Raw genomic sequence first — 16,452 nt, forward strand, 5'->3', positions numbered from 1 at the left:
TGTCTTTTCCTTTTCCAAGGATCCATGGGTTAAAAGCTCCATGGATCATCCATGGACTTCCACATAAGCCTAGCCCATTAACAAATGAGTATTAGCCCACACTATATATAAAACAAATAGCCCATAATCTAATTAGTCTTCCTTTTAATCTCTAAATTAATTCATAATTAATTTAAGACTAAAACCAATTAAATAACGTAACTTCATATTAATATATTATAACTCATAATATATTAATAAACATATGTGTATAACTCTCATAAAATTATCCATAATAGTTTGGATGAGATGCAACCCAAATGGATCATGTCGGTCGGGTCAAGTATACCAAATAAGTTATGGACTTAGACACCTTATCCAACACCAGCTTCAATAATGGTGGCGGAGGGAGGTTGGTATAAGGTAGCAGCGCCGGAGGCTTGGAGGTATAAAGGTGGCGGCTGATTGCTTTTATTAGGTTTAGAGTTCCTTAAGATCTATATATCCGATGCCTTACAAAAGTCATTTCCATAATGGTAGAAATGGTCCCTCTCCAGAAATATCTTTTCAAATTAAATCCTATATTTACCCTTTAAACCCCAGCATTAATAATCCATTGCAATCTAGGTACAATATTTACCAAATAGCCCCTTTGCCTCCAAAATCTTTTCAAATAAAGTCCCAGAAGTTACCATTTAGTCCCTACCTTCATAAATACTTACAAAACCAACCCGAAACTTACACTTTTAACCCCCAACTTCTAAATTATGTCAGTTAACTCCTCAAAATCAACACCTTGCTATATAATTATTGCTTTTAGGGCTACTATACACTTATTAATTAATTGATGTATTTATTTAGTAAACGCGGTGTTACAACTCTCCCCCACTTAAATTAGATTGCGTCCTCGAAATCATTCCTTACCATTCCTTACATGCCCAACCACTCTAGTAACATGGTCACCATCCTGGGCACACCCTAGCCTTCCCAGGGTAGCCGTGACCAATCTTTGCAAAACACTAAAATCTACAGGTGAACGAATTCCTCGAAAAAAAATCACATCTACTCCGTCTGAAATCTGCTGTCTCGAGATGGTCTGAATCCCCGACAGACCACTCATACTGAATCATTATCATTAAATCCAGTCCGTTTATCCCTCAACTAACTACTCAACTTCTAATAGCTCGGGGTTCCCACTATAAAACAGGATCACAAACCTAATTATCCCTGCAGATCACTTATACGTGGCCAATGCTCAGTTAATCCCACTGGGAGCGACTTGTCACTTCCTAATCAACCAGCTATTCTATCCATACTTGCAACCTAGAACAAAAATACTAACACTACCCAAACGCTGAAACTGCCCGAACACTGAACTGCTTGAAGTAGTATGTTGCCACATAGCTGCTTTCCAAAATCTACCAACACCTGTCTGGTCTCAATTTGTTTGCCAACCATCTGAAATATCGGGTTTCAACCCGATCACTGAGCTATAAAGGTTCCCAAATGACCTTCGAATGGAATTCTCTTCTGTCAATAATTACCATTTGTTATCTTACCACTATGGCTCTAACAACCTCCTGACCTGACCAATCGGGTCCATACGTCGAGTCCTAACATCACAAATCCAAAGCTAAAAGTGATTGTTGTCTGGCCCATGGTAGCCTTATATCATAAACGACCTCATACGGTTCATCGCTTCCCTGTTCCCATTGATGGGTTTTGAGCATTCTAACACTCCTATGGTGTACATGCAACCCTATAAACCTTGGATCTATGTTTTCTCTATTACACATGAAAATATTAAATATTCCAAGGTTTCATCCTAACTAGCATATTATGAAGCTATACTACAAAGTTCTAGTTAGATAACATACCTTTTGATGTAGCTTGATGTCTTCAAACTTTAAGAGCTTAGCCCCAATAGTGTGGAAGCCTCAAGTGGAATGACAAATCACCAAAACACCTTGGAATAACTTGAGAGAATATATATGCACACTAAAATCGGCCCACTCTTATTTCCATACACTAGTCCAATTTTGTTAGCCAAGGACCCCTTTATATATTATGGAGGATTAGGGTTACATCCATGTAAACCCTAATACCATGACCTTTCATTTACATAGGATCCATGGGTTAAAAGCTCTATGGACTATCCATGATAGCTTAGCCCAACCTAAATGAACTTGGCCCATTCCATATAATATGATTCCATATTAATATATTAGGACTTATAATATATTAATATTAATCATAAATATACTATTCTCAAAAGACTATCCATATAAATTGTGCCAGTGAAGTGCAACCCAAATGGACCATTCCAGGTCGGGTCAAGTACATACCAAATATAGTTATGGACTTAGACATTAATCCAACACCCATAACTATAACGGCGTTCCTACAGTCGTATCACTGGCTCAACTAGATCTAATCCCTCTAGGGAAATCCATAAACCAATCCATGGATTTGCCATGCCCTCACTTCTACACCTGAACTGGTGGGTACTACTGTTCCTTCCACATTCTAACAACACGCTCATGCCATCTACCAACCTAATGAATGCTACAGCTACACTCGCAGTCTTACGACACTCTATCACTATCTGCTAACCTCATGAATGCTACGGCTACACCCATAGACTTACAAAATTCTATCACTATTTGACTGATAGTGGATGCTACAGCTACCCTTGTAGTCTTACAACACTTTGCATGCTAACTGACTGCTAGTGAATGCTACGACTACCCCCATAGTCTTACAACACTTTCCATGTTAACAGAAAGCTAGTGAATTTTACGGCTACCCCTGTAGTCTTATAACACGTTCCATACTATCTGACTGCTAGTGAATACTACGACTACCCCCATAGTCTTACAACACTTGTCCAAATCGGGTCAAACATGCACTCGACCTAACACTCAACTGAACTTGAATCCTAACTGAAGCTCTAACCTGGTTCCCAAAAGCTTGCTATCTAACGCCAAGGAAAAGCATGAACCAAATGTTGGAACATGTTCCGAACTCCCAACTCACAATCCTCAATCTAGACAACCACTCGACCGCCTTTCTCCCTATCGGGGATGCGAAACTCATCCTAGTTTTGCACCTATTTCTGCTCCAGTATATCTGGTCCATCACCGGCCTGGGAGTAGTTCTTAGGCAGTGAGGGAGGGTTATTTCTTATGCTTCCCGGATACTGGAGATGCATGAGGTTTGTTATTCGACCCATGATTTGGAGTTGGGAGCAGTGGTGTTTGCTCTCAAGATTTGGCAGAACTATCTATATGGGGTCCGGTGTACTATCTACATGGATCACCAAAGTTTGAGATATATCATGGACCAGCCAAATCTAAACATGAGACATCGTAGGTGGCTTAACGTGTTAAGGATTATGACTGTGAGATTCTGTACCACCCGGGGAAAGCAAATGTGGTCGTTGATGTTGTTGGCCACAAGACGGCTAGTTCTTCTGTTGGGAGCCTTTGTATGAGGATTTCAATTGATTCGTTATTATTGGTTATGATTAGATAGGCTCACACTATGGGAGTTAAGAAAGAAAACTGAAAATAGGAGCAACTTAGAGGTGAGATTGACAAGTTTTCTACCGACAATCATGGATTATTGACCAGGTATAGTTGTGTTTGGTTACCAGATTTTGGTGGGGTTATACAGGCTATGTAGGAGGAGGCACATAAGTCTAGATTTTCGATACACTCGGGAGCCACCAAGATGTATCGAGACTTGAGGCTTAGTTATTGGTGGTCGTTCATGAAGCGAGAGATAGCTTGGTATGTCGAGCGGTGTTTGACATGTCAGATAGTCAAAGTCGAGCACTAGAGGCCGCATGGAAAGCTTCAACCTTTAGAATTTCCCATGTGGAAATGGGAACAGATCACCATGGATTTCATCACCACATTACCTCGTACTACAAAGGGATTTGATGCGATATAGTAGACTGTTTGACCAAGAGTGCCTACTTCTTATCCATCTGATAGAGCTCGTTGACTGAGAAATTGGCCGATGTTTATGTGCCTGAGATCGTGGCCCATCATGGTGTTCCAGTCTCCATTGTATCTGATTGAGATGTTCGATTCACATCTCGTTTTTGGCAAAAGTTCCATGAGGAACTGGGTACTAGGTTGCATTTTAGCACTACTTATCATCCACAGACTAACGGCCAAAGTGAGAGGAGCATCCAGATAGTTGAGGATATGTTTAGAGCTTGTGTCATAGATTTAGGTGGGAGTTGGGACTCCTACCTTCCTCTGGTGGAGTTTTCTTACAACAACAGCTATCACTCCAGTATTAGTGTGCTGTCGTTTGAGCTTCTCTGTGGGAGGAATATTCGTACCCCAATCTACTGGGGATAGGTTGGTCATCGGGTTATGGGAAGGAATTAAGTAGTCCTTCAAACAACATATCTTATTCAACAGATTAGGCGGAGGCTGCAGGCAACTCAGAGTCAACAGAAGAGTTATGCCGACAAGCATCGATCTGAGCTAGAGTTCCAGGTTTGTGACATGGTTTTGATGAAGGTATCACCCTGGAAGGGTGTAATACGATTCAGGAAGAGGGACAAGTAGCTTACATGCTAGATTTGCCCGAGGAGCTTAGTCAGATTCACAACACCTTTCATGTTTTGCAGCTTTGGAAGTGTGTGGCTTATGAATCAGTAGTTGTTCATTTGGATGATGTTCAGGTTGATGATCGCATGAATTATATTGAGTCTGTTGTGTGGCTATATGATTATATGTCTGTTGAGTATATACTATATGTTATATGTCGACATAATATAGTTGGGTTGAGATTGTATTGCTTTGTGTGGACAATCAACAAACCCGGGGCAATCTGACCGGTAGGTTGTGGGCTAGGGCAATCCAGTCGGGAGATTATGGGTCAGGTCAATCCAACCGGGAGGTTGTGGGCCAGGGTAAGCCAACCGGGAGGTTGTAGACCTAACATGCATTTTGTATATCTGTTTGGTTGTACTATGTGGTACTTTGGGGGAACTCATTAAGCTTTGGCTTACAGTTTTAGTTTTATGTTTCAGGTACTTTGGGTGACCGGAGCAAGGCGAAGGCGTCATCGTACACATCATTCGACGATATGTTTGGGAGATTTTATGATACACTGATATTGGGGATATTTGTATTTGATACTTGATTTGATATGACTTGGTTGAAAACAATGGTTCTTTTTAATTTAAAAATGAAAAATATTATCGTGATTTTTGAAATGTTACATGGTAATTATATTCATCATTAAATATAGGCAAGAGCGTGCTTCTCTATGGTGCATTATGATATAACGACATCCAATAGTGTCGAATTTATCAATGTATTATATGTCTCTAAATTAAAACTGCCAATAATGATGTTGATATTTTTTGTTCCATGATGCAAAAATAAATGTTTCAAATGTTTATACGTTGAAGAAATTTATAAAAGATGCTTATTATTTATTCATATTTTGAAATGATTGTTAAACACGATATCACCCTTGGAAAGAGACGAAGTAAAAAGAAGAATGTTTGGAAGTGAGACATATAATGTATACCTCCTTTTATAATTGAAAAATGAAGTACGTGACAGTGGAACGAATGTCACCATTAATATATAAGAAAAAAACTTGTACATGTAAAAAGTGACAATGCTCTAGTTTACCGTGTGGTCATGTAAGGATTTCATGTCAATACTTAGGATAGTCACACTAGCATGTTTAGCTTGCGACATGGTTCTCCATAGAGCGTTTTCAAGTTGTGTACCAGGAGAAGAGCATCATTTATCATCCCCTCTAAATGGTAACATTCCGACAAAGTAGTGATCGTTATACCACCGTTGAGAAACAAACATCAAGCATGCCACCATAAAGAGTACAATCATCCCAATGAGATGGATCCATTATAAAACAATGGAATAGATGCCAAAAGAAAAGATACAATGTCCTTAACTTTCTATGTATGTTATTGTTACCGGTAGATACTTCAAAGTTGGGAGCCTCAAGTAGCGATAGGCCTTCTAATAATTGCTCCTAAAGTTACGCTTGTTTTCTTATGTTTGATTTGAATGAATAAATAAACCTTCGCAAACTTACTCAGCGTTCAGATTGCTCTTTATATGGAATCATATTCTATTTTTAACTTAACATTAAATAACTTGTCAAACCCCATCGACGGAGTCTAATGGTTGAGGTGCAGAATTTCATTTAGTTCAAACCATGACATGCATAAAATAACATTAGTCCTCCACGATTACCCTTAGATGATGGTTCCTGCAGTGGGTTCAATGTGGGGCGCTTAATAGGCAATGAGAATATAACTTATCATAAACCCATCCATGAAAATCTTTTTATCATATGTTATACTCTTATTGATTTGATCATATGTCATTTTGTGGTTTTTTTTTTAATTAAAATTTTTCCATATGATATTTTGTGGTTTTTTTTCATTTTATCATATTCCATATAATATTTAAATGTAATAATAAATGCATATCAATTTCATTAATTGACTTTCCTTTTAATTTTAAAATTTATAAATTAAAACCTCATTAGCTTCATTTGTTTATTTATCTAAATTATTTGTTTAAATTTAAAAAAGAAAAAACACTTTAATTTTAATAATTCAATATTTTTCTTTCAAACTTTTAAATGTTCAGAATTTCATATTTAAATTTTCTTTTAAATGAACCCATTTAATACATGAATTTTACACCTGATTATTAATCAATGAGTGCTTATAATATTCTATTTTTCAAATGTTTAAAATAACTAATTATTATCGGTGCCAAAGCACAATAAGCAATCTCATGAACACACCCTAAGCAATATAAAACAATTATATACAAAAGTGGTAGTAAGTAGAGTTTCAAATTTGTTCTAATAGATAATTTCCAACTTGTTCTATCATCAGAGGATTTTCGAAACATGTTATTCAAAGTAAATGAAGAATAGTGACCCCTACATACCATGTTTACTTACTAAGCAATATAATTCACAAAACTTACAACAAAAACGGTAAAAATATAGTTTTGAACTTGTTGGTGGGTTTTAAAGCTGTTCTTATAAAGAAATTCGAACTTATTCATCAATGAATAATTATTCACAAAACTTATAACAAAAACCTGTAATATATCATATTCCAACTTAATAGTAAGTTTCAAACTCATTATATCTATGTATAAACCGGCGATTGTGCCCTTTATACACAATGGGATAATATTATACCTTGTTAGTGCTCAATGTTCACGACAACCTTTCATATCATCACAGAACATAGTTTCTAATTACAAATTAAGAGAAGTATATAGATGATTTGAAATTGATAGACGTTTGACATTTGTGAAAAGTGAATAAGTTAAATAAGGGAGCCGCAAAATTTGAGTCTGAAACTTATTGTGGAGTTCGAAAATAACCAATTTTCAAACTTGGTGATATTTTAGACAAGAGTAAATTACACGAACGGTCCCTATGGTTCAGAGTAATTTACGTGTTTGGTCCATAATTTATTTTTTTAACTCGAAAGGTTCCTATTATTTGTTTTTGGTACGTGTTTGGTCTCTGTCTTACCTAAAAAGACTATTTTACCCTTAATTTTAAATTATTTAATTAAATACACCCCTAATCCCACCCTCCTCACTTTACCTTACCAACCCGCAATTTTTTCCTATTTAAATAATAGTCTTTTTTAGATAAGACAGAGACCAAGCACGTAACAAAAACAAACCATAAGAACAAAACGTGTAACAAAAACAAACAATATACACCTTTCGAGTTAAAAAAAACAAGTTAGGGATAAATACGCAAATTACCTTAAACCATAGGGACCATTCGTGTAATTTACTTTAAAAAATATAATAATAATAATTTTTTTTGTCAAATTAATACTTTATAGAACGTGATATTTTTGTGATTATCCTTTTTTTTTTAAACATTGTAATGACAAATTTTGATTCTACATTATTAGCATATTACAAGATTTTTGTCACACGTCAAATAATTTTTATGGATGTTCTTTTATAGGGACTTTAACATCAAAAGGAAATAAAGATATGATTGTATGATTTGTATCCATAATAATAGAAGCCAGATTTACTTTATAAATCAGTCAAATCATATCATTGACAACTTTAACCCTTTTTGCATGATTTATTTATATTTTTACTGACATGTACAATCTAAATGTCCAAGTTCTTAGATGAGAAAGAGATCGTAAAACCCCAAGTAGAAAAATCAATTTGGCACATTTACTACAACTTGTTTTTTATGGGACGGAAAATTACAACATTTATTTCAATGGTATCAATCCGAGTCTTATTTCAATAAATGTCAACCACACTACAACTTATAAAAATAGTAAACTACACAATCAGGAAGGCTCACATCGAACCTGTCCTAAGGCCCATCACATGACAGATAAATTGCTGACAAGTAGCAATATTTTGTATGTGCTTTAACTTTCTTTTTGGAATTCTACACCTCAACCAGTATCAACTAGTAGTCTCTTGTAAACATATGAAGAAGACCACCTTAACAACTCAAATTTCACCATAAATTTTTAGATCTATGTTTGCTATTTGTGATTTTGCATCCATGAAATAAGATTTTTTTAAGAGGGTAAGAGAGTTGCAATAATCCATTAACATTACATATATATATATATTCATCTACTCCAACATGAAAGATCTCGATAGTTATACACGTCCATGAAGGCCATTTTAAAAACAACAATTCGCGATAAAATCACACAAGCAAGAAATAGCAATGTACTTTACACAAGCTTCTCCGACTTGAATATAGGAATAGATTGTCGAAGAAGTAGATGGTTTCCCGTGGATTTACCGAGTACATTTAAATCCTTCACCCGTTGTATCTCTCTCCCTGTTTTTTGTTTTGCAATCAACATTTATTTTGTCCTTTTTTATAATAATATTTGAAATATTAACTATTTTTTTACCTTCTTCCACAACTAGTTGGATGGCACGCCTCTCGAGGTCAACCGCATGTCTACTACATTCATCGGGAGAGAACGATCGGAGTTCTAGCATCATAGGAAAGAAACGAATCATATCAGTGTAATAGAATAAAGAGGACATTCACGTCTTTTGCACAGAAGAAATCAAACGGAACCACACGTCCCACCTTTTTACGTATGACATTCACTATCCGTGTCCCACCTTTTCCAGTTAGGTGAGACAATGACTATGAAACAGTGGGACAACGACCTGTCCCATGTCCCACCTTTTTAGGTGGGACAATGAGTGTCGTATGTCCCACCTTTTTTAGATGGGATGACGTTTATCCCTTCTAAAAAAGGTGGGACTGGAATTGAATCGATTCAATTCCAAATTCCAATCAGGAATACAAAATATAACTAGAGTAAAAGTACGAAACTAACCTTGAAGATAAACCTCATGATTCGAGGTATCACACTGCTTCAAATAATTTTGCAACTGAACAAATCTCGTATTCCAGTGCTCCATTGCCGACAAATTAACGACACTCGATTGCTCATTCACGATATCATTACCCTTTTGAGGACTACTGCGCCTTTTATCGCCTATATGTTCTCCATCGGATTTTCTACGTGCATAAACAAGATTATGGTTATTGACATTACTACCCCCGGGAGGACTCTTGGCTTCAAGGGTTTCGGGAGGTCCAGTTTTACTGTCATTTTGCACGCTTTTCACATTTGTGTCCTTGGCGGCAACCGGTGGAGGATTTTGCAAGTTTTTTACGGTTTTGTCCTTGGTGGTAACTAGCGGTGTTGGTGGTTTATCAGGGCTGCTGCTGATGATGCTTGGAAATTTTCCGAGCCCGTATTTGCTGAGGTTAGAGCTGACCATTTGTTCAACCATGGTGAATGACTTGTGTCGGGGGTATTTTAGTAATTACCTGTTGAAACATCAACATATGTTGGACAATGTTGATATATAATTCAAGTCAACTTTAATATTATTCACTTATTGATGTTAGCATTAACATAAACTTGACTGTTTTTTGTAAAATATCTATATATCTTTTAATGTTTTAAACACAATTACAGAATTTCTAGGTAGAAGGTGATATAACTATAGGGGGGATGAGTGAATTAAGGTCGATTGGGTCAAGTCAAAACGGGTATGGTTGACCTGCCATCACTTTATTTTCTATTTTTTTCTAAAGTTCATAGATAAATATCAATAGAATCTATCCCAAATCAACCAATTTACACATAAATAGGTTGAAATTTGTCATCTATAAACATAAGCCAGCATTGTTATTCAGCATTGTTACAGGTTGTTCTTAAACTGAATCACAATCATTAGTTTAGGATGGTTGATAAAAACTTATTATGATTTTGATTTTCTGATTTTTAGGATCAAAAGAATCAGATTTGCAAAACCATGAAAGGAGTTACTCGAAAAAACTAATTACTAACATAAATCACCAACAGGCTAAGATGATTAACCTTCTATAATTCGTCCTTGTGTTCCAAATTAACGGCTTAACTTACTTAATTTGATTAAAAGTCAATGACAAAATCACAAATGAAGCAATCGATACGATCCGAAAAGTATAGTATGTATTATTTCCAGCATTACCAGTCATCGTTCTCACAAAATCAATTACAGCCTAAGCCCTCGCACAATGACAACCTTACGAGCAAAAACAAAACGTTGTTCTTCAAACAAAAACCACGTCGAAGAAGCACAAAGAAATCAGCACAACACACAGCAAGAAACAGAAATTACACCGAACACGAACTGTAAATTTGAGCAGAAAATAAACGAGAAGAGTTGATAATGACCGAGAATAAAATAATTTACCTTTTAAGAAGAGATTCAACGCTATAGAATTTGGGGGAAAACCGAAATTAAGAAGAACTAGTCAACAAGCGAAGACCCTTGGAAGAAATGTGCAACAAGAATTAGAGGTGGTGTGGATATGGAGTTGGGAATTTGGAGGGAGGGAGTATATGAGCATCGCCCACACAGCACAAAGCTAGGGATTTCAAGCGGGAAGCAGCGACGGTGGGTGGAGGTTTTGGAGGGGGTAAAACGTAAAAAGCCTAAACTTATATAATCTGTGATGGCGCAGACGGTGAAGTCTTGACAGAAAGAAAAGGGGTGTACGTTTTGCATCTCCGATAGTACATTTGATTTTATTTATTTATTTATTTATTTATTTTTTAATATGAAGATTAAGGTTAAATGAATAAATTTATGTTTCATTTTTGGGAAAATCATAAATTAAAAAAAAAAAAAAAAAAAAAAAAAAAAGTCAAAATGGTCGAGATTTTTAATATAAAGATATTTTTTAGGACAAACTCCATAAAAACCATTAAACCAATGTTTTAAAACTCGGGTTTTTAGTTGACCCGGTGTGATGACCGGTTCACGGGTCAACCGGTTCAACCGGTTGAACCGCCGGGTCAACCCGGTTTATGGTCTTTTTCTATTTCTATATATTTTTACTTTCATGCATAATGCATAAACATATAAAACCAATAATTTGATGTCCACAAAGTTTAAACATTGAAGAAACCGCAAACGGCTCGTTGTTTTGGCGTTCGCTACTTGTATCCAACCATCCAAACTCTATTGAAACGGGTCAAACCGGTTTAACCGGTTCAACATAAGCGGTCGAACCGCGGTTTAGGGGAAACCCGGCCGGTTCGATCCGGTTCGTATTTTTACAAAAAACCGGTCTAATTTGACCCGCCTTCTACCCCGGGTCACGGTCCAACCGGTTGAACCGGCCGGGTCGACCCGGGTTTTAAAACATGGCATTAAACATTCATAAAAACTTGATTTTAATATTGTGGATTTGCCCTTTCCTTTTTGGAATTTTCTTTTTTGAGATTTTTATGGCAACTACGAATTCGTTTTTTCTTTTAACTTAATAGATTTTATAGAATTTCTTTTTTTATACACAATGACCATCAATTTTGTATTAGTATCAATATAAAGTTGCGTTTGGTTCATAAAATAATTTTAAAGGAAATAAAATATATCAAAAGAATTAGAATTTAAATATATTAGAAGCTAAATGTATTTGGTTGACATGAAATTGTTTGGTTTGTTTTCTGTTTGGTTTTTTTATTTCTTAACAGGATTGAAAAATAAATTTTGTAACATGAGAAAAGTACATTTTGGTGGTTTTTTGTAACTTATTATATTTTAAATAAAAATGACAAAGTTTTATATAATTGCAACGTTTCCTTATTGAACTCTTCTATAAAATGTAAATTAAAAAAAATAATAACTAACATGTATTTCTTGAGCACATACAAATCAAAAGAACATTTTTAAATCGAAACAAAACGATTATATATAATAATATAAAAAAAATAAATATTATTCATTATTTTCAATCTAAAATTGTATAAAAAAATAAAATAAAATAAAAATTAACCACGTGCTATATAAAATAATGTCTAAATACAATATTACATAGTGCATAATCATATCACTCTTCCAACATGAACCTCATAAATCCTCCGGGGCTTCTCCTTCTAAATTCCGAAAACTTAACACAATTTATGGATCTTGCATTATTTTCCTACTTGCTTTGACCTATCCAAAACACTCAATGACATCATTTTTGAAATTTAAGGAATTACCATCGAAGTATTTTTTTATACTTCTATTTCTCCTAGTATTGTTTGATTCGTGCTATTCGCTGCTTTTTCAAATTTTTCTACAAGGACATTGTAACATTCTGTTTCGAGAAGTTTCTTATTTCGGGATTATGGACAATAAATGGATTGATTAAAGACCTTGGGCTTCAAGGGAATAGGGTTTAGAAATTATTGGATTTTGATAATATTGGTGTAATCTAAGCCCTTCGTTTGTGTTTTGGAGCCAAATGGTAAAATGGTAAAAGTTACATGTTATGCTTCTTGCATGGATTATGATTTTTAGTTCGATACGTGTTAAGCAAAAGTAACTAGATAAAAGTGTGGGGCTCATCAATGCCTTTCTGTGGATATAAAGATTGCCGAAAACAGAGTTGAAACGAAGAAGTTATGGTTATTTTAAGTTGAGGTGGATTTGGGTGAAAACCATCGCCACGACACAGCGAGAATTGCCACCACACGCCAGTTTTAACAGCGCGGCGAATCGTTGCCATGGCACGACCATCAGTCAAGCCTAAGCATATGATTTTAGGGTTTTCAACGTACTTAAGCAAAAGGTTCTGAATTTTTGGTCATTTTATCAACCTCAATCACCTTTATAACCCATTGGGAGAAACCCTAGCCTCCACCTTCCAGATTTGAGTTTCTCCTCTTTCCTTTCTCCTCTTTTTGAAAGCTTTTTATGTTATTTTGATGAAGTTTAAAGATCAAGAAGGTTCTTGATATGTGCATAATTAGTTAATTATTTAACATATATTCTTAGTTATTTTTTTGTTAATTATGAGAATAATATGGACAAAAGGTACTTAAAATGATTTGAATTGTGTTTTCAGTCCAAAAGATATGCTTGGAGGCAAAAAGGAGAAAAGGGAAAGCAAGTGAAGATTAAAGAGTGAAGGAAGGACTTACTCGGCGAGTAGATCGACCCTACTCGGCGAGTACACGATGATATGCCAGAAGATATATACGACTGCTAATCTAAAGACGGATAAGTATGGACCTACTCGGCGAGTTGATTCTGCTACTCGCCGAGTACCCTCTGTTTTGGGATATCTTTAAAAGACGAATCCTTATCACATGGGACATAACTCCTGGCGAATTTTGAAGGATTAGCTGCGACTAAAAGGTTCAGAAGGCGCTAAGGAACCCTAAGCTTCAAGAGTTGGAAGAATTCAAGCAATTAGGTTAATTCTACCACTTAGACTTAGGAATTAAACATTTTTGCTTTCATAAACTTTGTTTTTATGCTTGTTTCTACTGCAACTATGAGCTAAACTCGTTTTTGTTTCTGTTTGGGGAATACCAAAGAACTCCTATGGTTTAATTATTGAATTTTGTTTAATTGTCCATTGGTGATTTATTAAATTAAGTTTGTTAAAGAACCTTATGTATTAATCACTACTATTTTCTGTTAATTGGAAGGCAATTAGGTTGCATGAACATCACTTAATTGTTAACCTCATATGTCTATGTGAATGCTAAAACGTATGCTTGGAAGTAATGAGTATGAAACTAAGATTAATAAGAAAATAGGAAGATTAATGTGTGAGCTTGTTTGAGAAACCATCAACAAGAGGTTAATTGAATTAATAACTTAATTGACCATTACAAATCTTATTTAATCCAAATAATTAATCTAGGGAATTAATTAGTTTAAACACTTGATTAACGCTTAAATTAGTTAATTGTCTAAGGGTTAGGAGTAATGAACATGAACCTAACTATTATCATTGGTAACCAATAGCAATTAATCTACCTTAACTTAAATAACCATAGGAGTGAATTGGTTGAACCTAAATAGAAACATCTTTATTAAATTTGGTGAATAGTTGTTGCTTTAGTTAATTAGTTAAATTTAGTTTGTTTAAGTTTCTAGTCTTGCAAAACTAGAGAAAAACCCTTTACTTTTATTATTTGTTTTAGTTAAAATTAGCTATTAGTTTAATTTCCGTTCCCTGAGTTCGACACCTTACTTATCAATCTATACCACTTAAAGACAGGTTCACTGCCTTTGTGTGCTCAAATTATTAATAAAAAGTAGGGATAAAACTAGTTGAATTTACACACATCAAGTTTTTGGCGCCGTTGCCGGGGAACGGTTCTAAATAATTAAGCTAATTCCTAATTTTTTCGATCCTTTGTGTGAGTTTACTTGCATAAAGTTCATTTATTGCAATTTAGTAACTGGTAATTAGGTTTTAGTATCTGTTTTAGTTAGGTTAAAAACTTAGATTTTTTTTGAAAAATCACTGATACTCGCTGAGTGCACTCGCACCTACTCGGCGAGTAACAGTTTAGTTAGAAATTTTTTTCTTTTATTTGTTTACAATCTTTTTGTTCTTTTTACGCTTTTTATTTGATTAATTTCAGGACTTTCATGACCAGAGGAGCAAACACACCACTGGTATCCCCGTTTGAAGACCCCGAATCCGAATTGAAAAGAAACAAAGGGAAGGACGTGGAGAGTTCAAGTACACCAAAGAAATCACCATTGTCCAACTTGAAAACTGTTTTTGGGAAAAAGAAGAGCAGCAAATCAGGAGCTTCAAGCGCTTCCTTGATAATTGAGGAGCCAATTCAAGAAGAGATTAGATACGAAACCGAGGAAGAAGACGAGGCAACTTACAAACAAGAAACCGAATCGGAGGAAGAGTTAGCATTCACTATGGCTAATATTGATGACATTCCCATGGGAGAATGGAAGAAGAGGATGCGCGACGACCATGGCCCGGGATTTGTGCAACCCGCAATTCCCGCAACTGCCACCTTCGAGCTAAAAGGTCATATCCTAGCTTCACTCAAGGAAATACCTTTCTATGGGAAAGATCATGAAGATGCCTACAAACATTTGGATGAAGTAAATGATGTTGCTGATTACTTCAACATTCCAAATGTCACCCGCGAAACTCAACTACTTCGGATGCTTCCGGTAACCTTCAAGGGTGCTGCTAAAGACTGGCTCAAATCACTTCCTCCCGGGCCAGTCACTACTTGGGCCAGAATGAAGGAAGAATTTATTGATCACTTTTGCCCACCATCCAAGATAGCCAAGCTCAAGAAGGCCATTGCAAACTTTGAACAACAAGCTGGAGAGTCGTTATATGAAGCATGGGAGAGGTACAAAAGTCGGCTACGAAATTGCCCACACCATGATCTAAATAGCCAACAAGAAGTTTCCATCTTTTATGATGGAGTCAATGTCACGACCCGACAGCTGCTAGACTCACAAGGCCCACTTACAAAGAAGCCACCCCCGGTGATCAAAGAATTAATTGAAGAATTCTCTAAACACTCTAGAGAATACCACAACCCTAGGAATGATGTCACGAGGGGAGCCGCATACGCTGCTACTGAAGATTTATCCGCGGTCATGGCCATGTTAAAAACCATGGATAGGAGAATGGACAAAATGGATCAAACTATCCATGCCATACGGGTGGGTTGCGAGAATTGCAATGGACCTCACCTCACTAGAGATTGTGATTTGGATGAGCACGGCAACAAAAAGGCACAAGTATGCTATTCGAGCGGTGACCGGTATGATGAAGACTGGCGCAAACAAAAGAAGGAGTGGCTGCCTTACGAAGAGTACAAGAAGGCCAAGGAGGAGAAGTATAGACAAAAAGGGAGAGGCTTTTACCAAAAGGAGGAGCCGGTGCAAGAGAAGAAGCCAAGCTTGGAAGAAATGCTAACTAAATTTGTGGCTGCTTCCGAGAAAAGACACAGTGACCATGATGTTGCTATCCAAGAAACAAGAACAATGCTCAGGAACCAGCAAGCATCCATCCACAACATAGAAACCCAGCTTGGGCAACTTGCTCAACAACTAAACCAAAGGTCACTGGGTGAGC

At 36.0% G+C, this 16,452-nt stretch overlaps 1 protein-coding gene and 1 non-coding gene across 2 annotated transcripts; both read right to left on the reverse strand.

The window, feature by feature from the left end:
* Positions 1-8,601: 8,601 nt before the first annotated feature.
* Positions 8,602-11,026, reverse strand: LOC145007993 (uncharacterized). Its single transcript, XM_078966605.1, has 4 exons — positions 10,791-11,026; positions 9,377-9,876; positions 8,936-9,019; positions 8,602-8,859 (listed from the first exon to the last, which is right to left on the reverse strand). Exons 2-4 carry the CDS (start codon positions 9,837-9,839, stop codon positions 8,750-8,752), a joined length of 657 nt encoding a protein of 218 aa, XP_078822731.1. The 5' UTR covers positions 9,840-9,876; positions 10,791-11,026; the 3' UTR covers positions 8,602-8,749.
* A 4,624-nt stretch (positions 11,027-15,650) lies between these two features.
* On the reverse strand, positions 15,651-15,757 carry LOC145013513 (small nucleolar RNA R71). Its single transcript, XR_013665067.1, has one exon. It is a non-coding gene; the product is annotated as a small nucleolar RNA R71 (small nucleolar RNA).
* Positions 15,758-16,452: the final 695 nt, after the last annotated feature.

Source organism: Lactuca saligna, chromosome 8, assembly GCF_052625555.1.
Source record: "Lactuca saligna cultivar CGN05327 chromosome 8, ASM5262555v1, whole genome shotgun sequence".
Classification (NCBI taxonomy): Eukaryota; Viridiplantae; Streptophyta; class Magnoliopsida; order Asterales; family Asteraceae; genus Lactuca; species Lactuca saligna.

Coding starts and splice junctions, on each gene's coding strand:
- LOC145007993 (XM_078966605.1), bottom strand. CDS start 9,839: ATGGTTGAACAAATGGTCAGCTCTAACCTCAGCAAATACGGGCTCGGA. Junction 9,020..9,376: donor TCATGAGGTTTATCTTCAAG/GTTAGTTTCGTA, acceptor CTATGATGCTAG/AACTCCGATCGTTCTCTCCC. Junction 8,860..8,935: donor CCAACTAGTTGTGGAAGAAG/GTAAAAAAATAG, acceptor AACAAAAAACAG/GGAGAGAGATACAACGGGTG.